This window comes from Plectropomus leopardus, chromosome 16, assembly GCF_026936395.1.
Source record: "Plectropomus leopardus strain MGB_pleo_1.0 chromosome 16, ASM2693639v1, whole genome shotgun sequence".
Taxonomy (NCBI): Eukaryota; Metazoa; Chordata; class Actinopteri; order Perciformes; family Serranidae; genus Plectropomus; species Plectropomus leopardus.
Genome location: NC_142191.1, coordinates 32,905,378 through 32,920,901, shown reverse-complemented (window position 1 = coordinate 32,920,901; position 15,524 = coordinate 32,905,378). Strand labels below are relative to the sequence as shown.

The 15,524-nt window shown below is 39.6% G+C and overlaps 1 protein-coding gene across 2 annotated transcripts in view; it reads right to left on the bottom strand.

The window, feature by feature from the left end:
* cd2ap (CD2-associated protein) overlaps nucleotides 1-15,524 on the bottom strand; it is a 78,582-nt gene that overhangs the window by 48,734 nt on the left and 14,324 nt on the right. For both annotated transcript variants that reach the window (XM_042503550.2, XM_042503549.2), the window contains exon 2: nucleotides 5,420-5,577. In XM_042503550.2, coding sequence (XP_042359484.2) covers nucleotides 5,420-5,577 — 158 coding nt within the window. The remainder of the gene's footprint in view (nucleotides 1-5,419; nucleotides 5,578-15,524) is intronic.

Genomic DNA, 15,524 nt, shown 5'->3' with positions numbered 1-15,524 from the left:
GTGTGTGTGTGTGCGTGTGTGTGTGTGTGTGTGTGATGTGGGAAGCCAGGAAAAGCAGCAGAGTCAGTGTACAGTAGAGAACAGTAAGACACAGCATGCTCCAGATTCAGAGACAAACTGGCGTTTGAAAGTGAAGCGTTTGAGATCCGCACAGAGACAGCTGGCAGAAAGAAAAAATGTGTCGGATAAATGCGAACTCTGCACCCTCTCAGGTTCACTGTCACCACTGAAAACACATCACCACACAGCTACACACACACACCTCCACTCGCTGTTTTCACACATCTGGTCTGTTAATTAGACTGCACATTAAACACGGGCACCATCTCTTCTCACAACAGACTCGGTTTAGAAAGGATCTCTCTCAGTGTGTTCTGCTGTGCTCTTTTGTCTTCAAAGACACGTTTGACAAGTCGGTCGAAGTAGTCGACTTAGCAAACACAACAGAAACTGCAATTACTGCAACACTTGTTGTATGCCTCCGCGCACCAGTCAGGTTGATATTTGAGGAAACTCTCTCAAGGCCTTGTTCAAATATTGGGATCATGAAAATGAGCATGATGCAAGTTTACAGCGGCCATGACCGTTGACCACCAAACTCTAATCACTTTGTTGTTATTACTAAGTAGATATTCGTGTTAAATTTGAAGAAATTCCCTCAAAGTGTTCATGAGAAATATTGCTTTCACAAGGTCATAGTGATGTCAACCTCTCAGCACCGAGATCTAATCAGTCAAAGTGAACGTTTGTGCCGAATTTGAAAAAAGAAAAAAAAAAACCTTGAGGTGTTCATGACAATTTGCATCCATAAGAAGGTAAAGAATGCAAGTACACAGTGACCTTGACATTTGAACAATTTAGTCTAATAAATTAATTGTTGAGTCCAAGTGAACATTTGTTCCAAAATCTGAGGGATTCCCTCCATGTTCACTACATATCACGTTCACAAGAAAGTCAAGGACATATGGCCACCGTGACCTTGACTTTGAGCTATAATCACCAAAATTGAATGTTTATTCTTGAGTTCATCGAACATTTGTGCCAAATTTGAAGAAATTTCCTCAAGGCGTTCATGAGATACCACATTCAGATAAAAGGAGAAAGGTCACAGTGACCTTGACCTTTGACCAAAAAAAAAAATCAAATCAGTTCATCTTAGAATACAAGTGGGCGTGCTGCTAAATTTAAAGAAATTCCTTCAAGGTGTTCAAGAGATATCACGTTCACAAGAATGGGCCGGACAGACTGTCAGATGGACAGACAAATGGACGATGGATGGATGCACTACCTGAAAATATAATGCCTCGGGCTACGGCAAGCACCAGCACAGAGGTAAACAAATCATTTCTAAGAAACACTTTGCTCTTAATGGTTGTGAGTCTTCATTGAGTGTTTTAGTACTAGGGCAGGAAGAACTCAGCGGGGACACAAGTATGAGCTTGGCACTTTTACAGTTTCATAATCATCCTGAGTGGATCTGCGATGATCCCCGGATGAATCCATCTAATGAAATCTGCTTCTATCACCACCAGGGGAGGAGAGGGCCATGCTTTATAACATGGGTAATCTACATTAAAGTTGGATTTTGAACCTCAATACTTATTTGATGGAGCTTAACCAATAAATTGGCCGATATATATCAGCCAGCTTATTGCAGATAAGCATGTTAATTGGTGTGAGCTGCAATGATTGGTATATTAACTGATTAGTCCATCAACAAAAAATTAATCAGCAACTACTTTGAGGGATGGCTGTGGCTCAGGAGGTAGAGCTGGACGTCCTTTAATAGCAAGATCGGCAATTCAATTCCCAACTTCTCCAGTCAGCATGCTAAAGTATTCAAATGGCTGTTGAGGGCGTGTAAACATCTAAAGCGAGTAGCAGGTGGCACCTTGGCTATAAGAGTGCAAGTTCATGTACCATAATCATTATAGTAATTTATTAAACACTTGTTGGTTTTATGAGTCTTAAATGTGCAAAATGTAATGCTTTTCTTTGTCATATGTGAAAACAAACTGAATAGCTTTCAGTTTTTGGACTGTTGGTCAGATAGACTTAAAGAAGTCACATTGACCTTTAGGGAAGTACACATAGCGGACACCCCATGCACAAAGGCTACGTCCTCCCCACAGCGACCACAGGTTCGATTCAGACCATGGCCCTTTATTGCATATCATCTCTCCCCCTTTAATGCTTATGCCGTTCTACCAAATAAAGGCAAAAAGCACCCAAAATAATCTTTAAAAAAAAAAAGATTATTAATTTTTCTTGAAAACAATGGCAGAATTATTAAAAATGGTTGTAGGTTGAAGCCTTGGTGTAGAAATGTAGTACAGAAATGTCAATGTTTGAGATTATCTAGAAAACGCTTGCTAGTATATTGTACATCAGGGTAACTCCATTTGCATTACTTGGGGGCCACTTTTGCAAAATGACAGACAGGCCAGGGGCCAGTCGCAGCACCCTCATACATGTTTCTAGGACTTTAGGACATTTCTAGGATTTTTAGGACATTTGTCACATGTTAAGAGGTTTCGAGGAATTTGGGACATTTCTAGGATTTTTGGACATAAGAGGCACAGTTTGGACCTCTGCCAGGGGTGCAGGGGGTCCTCCACTAGCACTTTTTTTTTACAAGTAAGCTCTATTTTGATGATGTTTTATGCACCCTGGCACATTATGTATACTAAAAGTACACAACAATTCCCAGTGTTAATCTCTTTATTTTTAGTGTGAATTAGAAAATGGTTTGGGGGGGGCTGGTCGGAGAATGGTTGGGTTTAGCACTGTGACTTAGGCCACTTTTAAAATTGCCATACCGTGGCATTATGACAAATGGCAATTTAGCCTGTTTTGCATGCTCCATAATCAGCAACATCAACATAGTTCTGTCTTAGATTCACACAGTCACGTCAGATCTCATACCCACAGAAAGAGTTGGACCGGCATATACGATGAAATGTCAGTGTATGAACAACTTTAAAACCTCCTTATACAATACATGACTGACTCCTATAATCAGACACTTTCAGACATGTCTATCTTCATGACAATCTTCCACTGATAACAGTCATTTCAAGGACACTTCAACAACAAGAGACATTCATGCTGATTAATCCTCACTGACAACAAAGTAGCACATGTACTTTTCTTACCATGTCCCCCCCAGACATGTTTCATGTCCCCCGATCGTTCAGCTACAACTCAAATTAAAGGAAGCAGGGAGAAGACAACATCTCAGGTGACACGAATGTTGTCGGGAGCAAAGTTCAGCAGCCAGCAGGCTCTTTAGAGGATTATCTATCAAAGCTCAGTGACTGGGCCAGGCTGTTTAGCAGATTACCTATCTCACTACGCAGGATTATGGGATGGGACAAAACAGGAGAGCGAGACAGGAGAGAAGTGAGGGCCAAAGATATAAGGTAAGACGAAGGAGAGGCACACTGCACTGCAGGGACTCACTCCACAGGGCACTCGCTGTGAGGCTGATTTCACAAAACAACACTCAGGTGCATCAAGTGTGTTACCAGAGTGCAGCGGGGTCTCAGTTTTTTTGGTTACTCGAGCCGCTGATGTAACAAGATTTTGTGAGGGTTACATTTTGACTCAAAGGAGCATTTTGGTGGACATTAGAATTGGATTATCACAATGTCGACATTTTACACATTATGCAAAAACAAACATTTGAAGTATTTACATTCAATGAAGACACTGCTCAGCTCTACTGTAAACACTAAAACATTTGTTATCCTAAAAACATCAAAATCCTCATCAAACTAAAAAATGCCTCTGTGGTTATATGCCTCTGCAAAACAGTAAAGTTGCTCTTACATTTTACAGTCTGTGAAAAAATGGACACTTCATACACATCTCCCACCCGGCTGCACAGAAGATCTCTACTATCAGCAACAGTTTACAGATTGGAGTCACTAATTCAGAGTCTGACCAAATGTCTCCCCTTCTGTTCCTGAGTTATATGATGTTGAGTAATGGCCACATAAGTGTTTTTGTAGAACATTATAATGTCACAGTGAAATTGACCTTTGATCTCTTGAATATGAAATTCCCATCACTTACAACTTACAACCATATTTGTCATAATTAGCATATGAATTCTTGAGCCCAAAACCCATTTTGTGAGGTCACAGCGACCTTTAACATTTGACTATCATTTTATTGTTTGAAGAAATTCCCTCAGGTATTCTTGAGATATTGAATTAGAAATAATGAGACACAGAGGGTTACAGTGACCTTGATCTCTGAACTATGACCACCACAATCTAATCAACTGGACTCCTTGAGTCCAGGTGAATATTTGTGCCAAATTTGAAGATATGTCTTCAAGGCCTTCCTGAGATATCATGTTCACAAAAATGGGATGTACCGACATCTAAAATACATAATACCTCCAGTCAAGGATATCAGTGAACAGAGGCATAAAAGTCCTTATTGTCTACATCAGTTGTTATGTGTTTTTTAATTCTAATAATGAAGATCCAGCATCAAACTGCACTAACCCATTCTCTCAGTCCAGTGTTGTCAGCACAGCGCAGAAGCACAGGGGAAATTTCATCCTTGGTTGTTACATCACAAAAACAAATGGAAAAAAATCACAGGTTTCTATAAAGCATACAACAATCCAGATGTGACTCCAGGAAGTCAGTCAGCACATCTGCTGGAGCATGAGACCAACACTCTCTATCAGCACACTGCTGGAGCGTGATAATGCAGCTCACAGCTTCAGCCGGATCATGTCTGATGGAACAGCATCATTTAAACCTCAGCAGAGGTAAAAGGTCAGCTCTGCAGTGTAAACCAGCTAACGCGATTATAACTCATGACTTTATATGATCAGCTAAGTGATCAAAGATCAGGGGCCAAATTCTGGACCCCCCAGCCATTTCCTAATTCACAATAAAAATAGTGATTCACACTGGGAATTGTTTTGTACTTTTAGTTTATATAAGGTGCCAGAGTGCATAACACAGCATCAAAACAGAGCTTGTTTATCAATAAAGTGTCAGTGGAGGATCCCCCACACCCTCAAGCAGAGGTCCTAGCTAAGAAGCTAATGTCGTAAAATCCAAGAAATGTCCTGAAATCCTAGAAACATTTTAAAATTCAAGGAAGGTCCTAAAATCCTAGAAATGTTAAAAATCCCCATAATGTCCTAAAATCCAAGAAACGTTCTATAATTCTAGAAACTTCCTGAAAATCCAAGAAATGTCCTAAAATCCTAGAGATGTCCTTAAATCTTAGAAACGTCCTGAAATCTTAGAAACGTCCTTAAGTCCTAGATATGTCTTAAAATCCAAGCTGTGACTGGCCCCCAGCTTTAGTCATTTTGCAAAAGTGGTCCTTGAGCCAAGCCAGTCAAGTATCCCTGTATTATCTTCTAAAGTGAATATCGTCCTCTCACCTTGACAAAGTTGTCGGGGAAGAGGCCCCTCCTCCCGTTGAGGTCTCCCTCCATCCAGCCATCCTCCTCGATATACCGCACGTTCTTGATGATGTCGCCTAGTTGCAGGGTCAGCTCGTCATCATGGAGCGCTTCATACTCATACTCCACCACGACCTCTGCACAGGACAGGAAGAGGGAGGAAATAGACAGAGAAACAGAAAAGGAAGGGGGAAGAGTGGTATAAGAAAGAGAGGAAGTCAATGCAAGAGGAACAGGAGTCGAGAGGGAGCACAGAAACATAAGGAGGAGGACAGAGACATTGGCAGGAAGGGCAGCGGGGTCAGATCCATCAGATAAGGAAAGAAAGAAAGGGTTTGGAGGGAGTGAAAGAAAAAACAAAACGACACAGAAATTAACAAAATATCAAAGTGACATCTTAAAATCAAAACAGCATTGACTGAACAAATGTCAGTTTCATATAAATATATTTCTAGCATCTTTTCCAGACTGATAAAACATTAATGGCAACAGCAGCTTTTGTCATTCTAAGAGCAGGTTCTAGAGGAAGTGAGGAGCAGATCAGTGGTCACAACAATTAAACACAAAGAGAGGCAAAAAAATGTCTGGACTGGCTCTCCAGTGAATGGCTCAGTTTCTGTTTCAATGTCAGACTGCTCCAGTAATGAGTCCGCTTCGAAAATCTATGAAGGTTACAAAATGTTTTAACATTACAAGATAAGGAACCACATAGAGCTGTGTCTCACAGACCATAAAGGCACCACAGTCAGTGTGTTTACATGATGCTAGAAAGTCATATTACTGAGTTAGTCCAACTAAAACTGGACTTTTCAAATACATGTTAACATGTTAGTCTGAAATCGGACTAAGTCAAATTTCTCTAAAAAAAAAAAAAAAAAAATCAAATTTCATGAGGGACATACAACTTGTTATGGTAGTATTTTATATTCATTTTAAATAAAAAAAAGTCACACCCCAGCCACCTCCCTCCTCTGATAAATAAAGTACAGTCCCACAACACCGGCACAGAAGCTAAGTGATGTAACCACCTAAACAAACAATATCAGCTTAAGTGTACACTATATTTGAATGTTGTCTCCTCTTTAGCCTCCACAACAGCTGATGGAGGCAGCGGTAGAGCAGCAGCGCCGCTGTTCAGAGTAAAATAACTGTTTGTCTCAAAAGAGTCTGGTGTTTTTGATAGAACGGCATCAAATCCCCGTCTGTAAGGGCTGTTTTACGGCAAGGTAAACCGGTGAAAATATTCTAAATATAGTTTAGGCTCCACTTAAACTGATATTGATTTTTTTTTAGGTGGCTTCAAATTTATCAATGAAGGCAGTGTGCTCAGCACTGTTTGATTATATTTATGTGACTCAGCAGTTTTCTACCCCAAAGTTATTGTAAATAAACAGTTGTGATTGTGATTGGGTCTATATCACAGACTGTATAAATAATACAGGTTTATAGTAACTGGCTAAAAGACAGAATATCTCCACTTGCCTTGGCAGAGGTGGACATAAAGTACTTGTGTCAATAAATGGATTCTTCCCCAGTGCTTGTATACTGGGACAAGGACAGTAGTCCAATTAAATGGCCTAACTGAGATATAACTGTAGCTCCACTAAACTGTGCATGTAAACTTTCTGAATGACCACAGATAAAATCTTACAAATCCATGGTGAAAGAAAATCTTTTGACTCAGCTCTGAGTGTATAAATGTCTCAGTCAGTGACAAAAAAAGGTCTTTATTCACAGTTTCAAACCTGACCTTTCACTAAAGGTTCAGTTTGTTAAATGTCGCATATTCAAGATACCTCTAATATTAAATAGCATAAGGAAATAAGTGATATGTTTGTGTTTTTTCTACTACTATCTGAGTAGCGGAACAACGATTAAAAAATGTGTTGTCACAAACAGATTTTGTATTTCTGGAGCTGGACCATTCATTAGGAGCACTCCTGAAGTACACTGAAGTACCACTTCTGGAGTGCAGAGTGTAGCCTACTCTGGGCACAGATGGAGCAGCAGTATGACAGGCACACTGAAAGTGAAACTTAAGGCAGTGACACACCAACAAGCCAGAAAAACATCTCTACACAGTAAAACACATACAGCTCATGCAAACAGGTGTATGCATTGTCTCCAATCTTCTGACTGGCTAAAACACATCATCACACAAACAACAACACAGTGGCTGAAGAGAAGTGAGGGAGTGTGACAGGCAGTGCTTCCAGTGCAGCAGGTTGAGCTGCTTTTTACTGGTACTGAGCTCTTTTACTGCATATTATGTTCTTTTACACATGACTCATGGCACAGACACTCATGGCTGACTTCACACCGAGCACAGCCAAAACACAAACATGAAGACTACACTCCCTCTCTGACACACACACACACACACACACACACACCTGGGCAGAGTCATTCAGCACTGAACTACAGTTTAGCTGCTGTTAAACTTGGCTGTGTTTGGACAGTTGGTATTCGTGTGTGTGGCTCTGACATCACAAACTTTGGCCCCGGCTCTGCAGCAGCCTGGGCCCACCTCCAACGACAAAATGAAGTCAAGTGGCTGCTTAGCCAAGCTGCCTGCTCCGTCTCACTGCTGACTGAAACACACAGTCCTGTCTGCAGCCAAGGTCTCAAACACACCAACTATTGGTCAAAGAAAGAGCAGGACTTATAAATATCTTTACCAATACATTTCCATGATTTTTCATGTGTTGGAGGCAAATTTCAAGATTATACATTCTCTAAAATCACCATCAATACTCCTTAGTTATTTTTCATTACAATATAAAAATATATTATTTTGATAAAACCAGAACAGGATTACAACTGAAGACTGTTCATTATTATGAGAGGGGACAGCTGGAAAAATGGCGAAGGCATGTCAAAAAATTGGGACTGGGAAGGGACCTCTATTTTTTATTTTGGCATAGGGGAGGGACACAACACTTAAATGGCTTTTAACACATACATATATATACATACTTTTGGCCATTTTTAAAGAAAGCATTTTGAATTTTGTTTGGGCCGTTTTTAAAGGAAAAAAAATAGAAATAATAATAAAATAAGCATTTTTTTCTCTCATCACTTTGCTCAAAAAGATTATAACAGACAACAGTGCAAAAAGTGCAGTGCATAAATGGGCGGTAGCTTAAACATCCCTGATCTGTCAAAATAATATTAAATAATAAATAACTACAAAATCAAATATGAAACAATTCAAAAACTAAATGTTGACAGCTCTTACAACATACTGTTCTGTTCCTTACTTTGACAAAAACCGACGTATGTTCAGTTTGACTTCAGCCTCGCCCAAATGCAGCGTGTCATGCTTGTGGTGTTCTCACATGCAGCGTTATTACAACAGCAGATATTATATTAGTTCTGTATTTCCACATTCATGAGCACCAATTTCACTCATTTATGAAGTTGTACAAGCTCCCACACAGCCAATAACACGGTCCTGCAAACGTTTCAAAATAAAATGCCTTGTATCAGCAACTGATGGGATTCTGTCCACAGAGATGCTCTCAGAGGGCTTTTGATGTAAAAGGGAAGCAGGGAAGTTGGAGTGAAACAGCCATCTTTGTATTTCCTCATCTCTGTGACAGAGAGAGACTTTAAACTACAGTAAAAAGTGGTAAAGAGTCAAGATAATCATCAAAACACCATCTTCACTGTCTATTTTGGCTGACAAACGCGAGCGTCGCGTAAAAAAAACAGCGAACCACCGTTTCTCTAGATATGCTGCAGCTGGCACACAGCTGAGACACTGCTGACAAGCGCTGCCTGAGAAATGGCAATAATTAATAAGTAATAATCGCGTGACAACGAATCGATAATTTTATCCGTTGCCAACACATTTAATAATCAGTTATAATCGATTTTATCTATTCACTGTTGCAGCCCTAATGTGAACCCTAAAAAGGGTCATTTTCTTATGTTGACGAAATCCAATCAGGGTTTATGGGACAGATTCTGATAACAATAATGACAAATTTGGGGCTGCACCTAATGATTTTTTTTTATCAATTCATCTATCAGTTATTTTATGATTAATCAATTAATCAATCTATTTTTTTTAATTGATTTAAATATTATTTTTTATCACTCAATTAATATAACAATGAATTTACAGAAAATAACATTTTAAAACTTGTCATTTATATTTCAATATTTTATTCAATCATCTTTAATCATTACAGTATACACTGCAGGGCATTATTCCCCAATAAAAATTAGCCGAGTCTTAACTGGTAATCTGTGTTTTACAGTCTGATATAAAGTCTCTCCAAAATAAAATTAGTGCAAGAGCTTGTTCCACTCAAGTAAAAGGAATGTAGTGCAATCTACATTTAGCAATCAAACAGCAAAATAAATAAAACAATGTAAAATTCAAGTCACTTTTAGGATGAGTAACAAAACAGTTACTCTTTGTTACAGTAACAAACCTCAAATCTACCAGTCCAACAAAAGATCTTACTGTAAAATTAGTGCAATTTGAGTAACACTATAACTTTTTTCTAACAGATATAATTAAAACTAGTACATTCTCTCTGACCCGTTTCACACAGCGCGCGTCATGGGAGCGTGAGCAGTGCGGAGCGTGTTGTTTTTTGCTTTGGCGCCCATGTTATCAAATGAGAGCGTGCACACTACCTGCATGAGCAGCGCTTGTCAGGCGCATGTCAGCTGCAGCACGTCTAGAGAAACGATGGCTCATCGTTTTTTTACATGTGACGCGCGCATTTGTCAGCAGGAACAGACAGTGAATATGGTGTTTTGATGATTATAATGACTCTGTACCACTTTTTTACTGCAGTTTATAAGTCCCTCTCTGTCATTTTTGAAACATTTTCAGGATCAGGTTTTCAGCTGTGCAGGAGCTTGCACAACTTCATAAATTAGTGGAGTTTGTGCTTTTTAATACAGAAATACAGCACTTATAGCAGCAGGCAGTGATGCAGCAGCGATGTAGCAACAACTCTGTGTGTGTGAACACCACATGAAACACACTGCTGCTCGGTGAGGCTGACATCTCGCGCTCATGATGCGCACTGTGTCAAATGGGCCTTACATCCTCCTTGCGACACGTCAACATAATCAACATAAATATGTCGATCTATGTAACGTGCATTGCCCCAGCCCTAGAAATATTGAATCATTACAATAAGTTGATGGAGAAGATACAATCACCATGTGGTTTCCTACATACTGTCACGTTCACATGCACTGTTCCCTGCAGGACAGGAGGGCTGCTGTGGGGGCAACGTTCAATCCAGTCAGCCAAACAGTACATGAGGTCATGACTGTTATTAGCAGTAGGTTACTGCTTCTTCATAAAAGCTCTAAAATTTAAAGGTTTGGAGGCTTTTTCATTTTAAAAATGTGAAACATAGGCTACTGTGCAGAAAGAGATAAATTATTACTGTTGCTTTCATTACTGATTTGTATTTAGAATATAGTTGTTAATTGTTTCTGTGCCGATATGTATTTAGGTGGCATGCATTATAGATAAATAGATAGATAGATAGATAGATACACACATACAGGTAGTAAATAGTGACTGCTGTAAGCAACAGAGCAAATCTCTGAGCACATCTCTTAAACAAACTATATCACAGTACTGACAGATGACAATATGAATTGTACGATATTCTCTACAGTCTTTTGAAAGAGTATCAAACCAAAAATCAGCAGCTTTGACAAACATGTCACAGCAGAGACAAATCCACAACTGCCAGGTAAATAAAAACATTTTACATAAAAAGACTTGTGTACTCTGTGAAACACGGATACGGTCTGGTCCTCGCAGAAGCGACTGGAACTTTATTTACTGAGCACTTTTTACAACTCCTGGCTTGCAGTTATCCTGAGCTTTTCCCACCAGCACTGTAGATCAGCTGTGGATGAGACTATACTTATTCTCATAAAGCAGTCAGCTGTAAGCATGGAGCCTTGAGGAAAAAAAAGCACAACACCAGCTGAGTAATTCACAACCGCTGAGCCGAGGCTGCAGACAATAATTTGGGACTATCTGTCCATGTAACCACAGGAAGAGATACGGTCTACTGTAGTAAACAAAACAACAGGCAGCACTGACGGACACAGCCACACTCCGCTGAGCTAACAGGGCATCTTCCAGATGATTGGCTGCCGAGCACACACACACACACACACACACACACACACACACACACACACACACACACACACACACACACACACACACACACACACACACACACACACACACACACACACACACACACACACACACACACACACACAGAGCCTGAGGAACGCAGGCCACTTAGCTCGCTATCACATAAATCACCTCCAAACACACTGCTGTGCACACACTAGTACATTAGCTCTGGCATGTTTCCCCACTTAATTTATCCTCAAAACACCACATAATATAGTGTTACTTAAATTATTGTTTATGTGGTTTATAAAAATGTATAAAACAGTGACTGGTTTCGGGATTTTTCCTTTCATTTTCTTTTCATTTAAAGCTCTTTCAATGAACGTGGCACGAAACAGCTTCCCAAAGCTAAAAACAAAAATCCCATGTGACATAAAAACTCATTTAAAATAAAAAGTGGGGTGGGTAAATGAGTTTAATATGCACAACCTTAAACACCTCCAGCAGGGAAAAGCAACAGTCAGATGGTTAAGAGGTTGCATTCTGCAACTCAGGTGCAGAGTTGAAGCAAAACTAAACTTGGTCAGTTAGGGCTGGGCGATATGGCTTTAAGATAATATCACAATATTTTTAAGCTGTATCGCGAGGCACGATATACTTCTATATTTATCTCCTCTAAACTACTGTGAACTACTAAAATACAAAATTATTGAATGAGCTACTGTCAAAATGTTAAATAAAGTATAAAGTTAAATAAATTACTGTTATAGTAAAGTCAAGTAAAGTATCTTTATAATAAATAAATCAAGCGGAACACATGGTGCTTGTAATTCGAAGGACCTGGCTCGTCTCAGGCTGGAAGCATTGATGGTTTTGCTGTGGACTTGAGGCTTCCTGTCAACAGTTGGATTCGGGTTCGAACTCTTGCTGTAAGGCAACAGTGTTAACCACAACACCACTGTGCCAACCAAGTTAACGGCAGAAAGTTAAACTGTAAGTGGGGTATGAGGATTCATCCACTGCAAGCTGGAAAAAAAACTAACAGCTTGAGCTTCAGTTTATGGATTGCAAAGATTTCCAAGTATAGTAGTGCTCTATGGTAACAAAATGTGACAAAACAGTCACAGTCTGGAGCTCTGCAAAAGCCCTGCTTTCTGTGTGTTTGTCTGTGGGAGGCAGAGAGCTATAGGAGAGACAAGGAAAAATGAGACAATTTATACTAAATGTTGTGATAAAATCCTTTCATGCAACACATGTGGAATAAGCTGCAGCACACTGAGTGTATACCATTTATTGCCAACTCCTATGGTCAATTAATTAACTGTTTGATGATGAGAGTTTGCCACACAGTAGGCTCATTTCATCAGCCTGACCTTATCGACCTCATTCACCCCATGACTTTCTTCCCCTCAACCCTACCAAAAGTAACCTGTTTTGGTCTCAGAACACTGATTTTCACAAAAAGGTGACAAGACCTATGATTTTTTTTTTTTGGTCCAACCTAAGGTACAAAACTCAGACATGTATCCAGTCATTATTTATTCAGTGACATTTCTTAATGTAAGCTGCATTCATTTAAAAGTAGGGAGGTACTCTGTTTTTTCTAATACTACGTTTCTACCAAAAGAGTGGGGAGTTTTTGTACAGTGGAAAAGAGGCTGTAGATAAACTCTGATGGTTCCTTCTCCATCAGCGTGGGATTTTTCCCTAGAAATCTGGCAGTGATGGGTGTGGGCCTGTGAAATACCAGCAGTGGGGCAATGGACAAAGTCTCCTTGGTTTGCTCCTCAGAGGATATGCCTTTCTAAATACGTTAACCCTTTGAACCCTGGAGCCACATCAAGACTTTCACATGTATTTAAACCTTTGAACCCTGAAACACACTGGTTCAATGTCTTTCAAAAAAGGTAGGAAAGAAGACAATGAGCAACTTGTTTAAGAATTAAAAATACAAGAAATTAGAAGATTTAGATTTTTTTTAAAGAAAATAGTGAAAAAGGTGGAAAAGAAAAAAAAGAGAAAAAAACCTAGGGTAAATTATCAGAACTATATTTTTAATTACCATAATTACATATTTTAAATGTTGTTACACCCAATTATTATTAAATTAAGCTCTATTTTTAGGTCATGTCCTTTTACTTTTTGTTCTGCGAATTTTCAGGGATTTTTATGGACTTTTTTGTACTAATTTCTTGTTAATTTTGGGGTAATTTCTTCTTACGTCGCTCATTGCCTTATTACCATGTTTTTGATAGAAATTTAGTCAATGTGCTCAGGTTGCAAAGAGTTAAACAGCCAAAAACAGCCAGTGCAAGGTGAGTGTGCAGCAGGAGCAAACTTTCTGTGAATTCACTGCAGTCAGGTGGCTACAGGGGGATTCTGGCCTTAAACACTTCAGCTGAAACCTCATAATGTCCGACCGACATACATATACCTTTTGTCCTCTCGGGTAAAACATGACCCCGCCTGGTTTGACTGTTATTTAAAGCATATTGTATAAATTGTCAATCAATTCTTTACACCTTTAGTCTTACTTCAGTCCAACCCATTACCACACATTTTTCCCTTCGTTTTGGAATTTAGGGCCAATAGACCTTGTTTACATAAGTATAAAAAACATATTTTGACAGCAAAAGATTTCATCTGGGGTCAGAATGATGAGGGTTTAGAAATGGCCCAGGGGGCAAAACCGAGACTCGTGAGAAATGAAAGTGAAGAAAACCCTGCTGACAACAACCTGAAGCACAACTATCAAAGGTTGAATCATATCAGGGCCTTCAACCAGGGTTAACCCTTAAAGGCTTCTTCTTCTTTTGCTATATTTTTCTTGTCATGGCCCCTTCTGCAAACGCACGACTTTTCTGATAAAGAAGCACTTATCAACATCAGGAAAAGTTGTGTGGTGTTTGGACTGAATGCAGCAGACTGTGAGAGGGTCCCCACAAACAGCATACACCAAGCAGCCAGTCAGACCAGAGGGGAGGAACGAAACCAAAAGCACTGGACGAAGAGAGCGAGAAGAGCTGGCATCAGGGCGAGGCTGAACCGACTTGGACCAAGAGCTGTTCCTTTACCAAGCCTTCAAGGCTAATTTCCGGTCGTAGGAAAATAAAATGGATGAGATGTGATTAAGACTCACTCAGCAACTGAGATCAGAGACTGCTCTGCACACATCTTCACAGAGACATGGTTAACCCCTAACACCCCGGATCAAGCTGTTGCAATGGATGGGCGGACCTTGTTTAGAGCCATAAGGACTCAAGACTGCAATTTCAAAAAATTGCACTGCAGGAATTGAATAATGCCACCAAAACCAACATGTCCAAACAACTAAATTGAATCTTCATAGTAGCTGCTGATTTTAATCAACTCATCCTTCAACTCCAAAGATGTAGCAGGATCAAGGACAAATGTAATTACGTTTGTTAAACAAAGTTTAAATCTAAATCTAAATCTATCTCTTCTACTAATAAATCTACATTTTACCTTCTTATGTTGGAGAATGATACTGGGTACTGGGTAATTATTAAGCTGTTGCAGTCAAACTGAGCACACTGCATGTGTTTTAGAATTTAAGTACCATGTTAATTGAAACTGATAAAAAAGAAAACAGCTTTCATTGCTTGAGAAGAAAGCTCACTGTATGTCTCCCTGGGTACCTTTTTGTTAATGTATCAGTGTGGATGTGGGTCAGCAGGTCTGCTGCTCTTTCGTGGCCTATGTGATGTCAGACTGTACAGCAGTACAATGTGATGCTGTAATACAACAATATGATGATATTGTTACTGGTGTCACACACCCAGAGCACTCAAAAAGTCACTTACATGAAATCCATTACGTTTTATTTTTCAAGACTGTTTCGAAAGCTTTCAGAAACAACATCACAGGGCCAAACAGCAGCCAAATGAGATGCGAGGCTTCTTCTGTTGTCCTGCTGTTAATGCA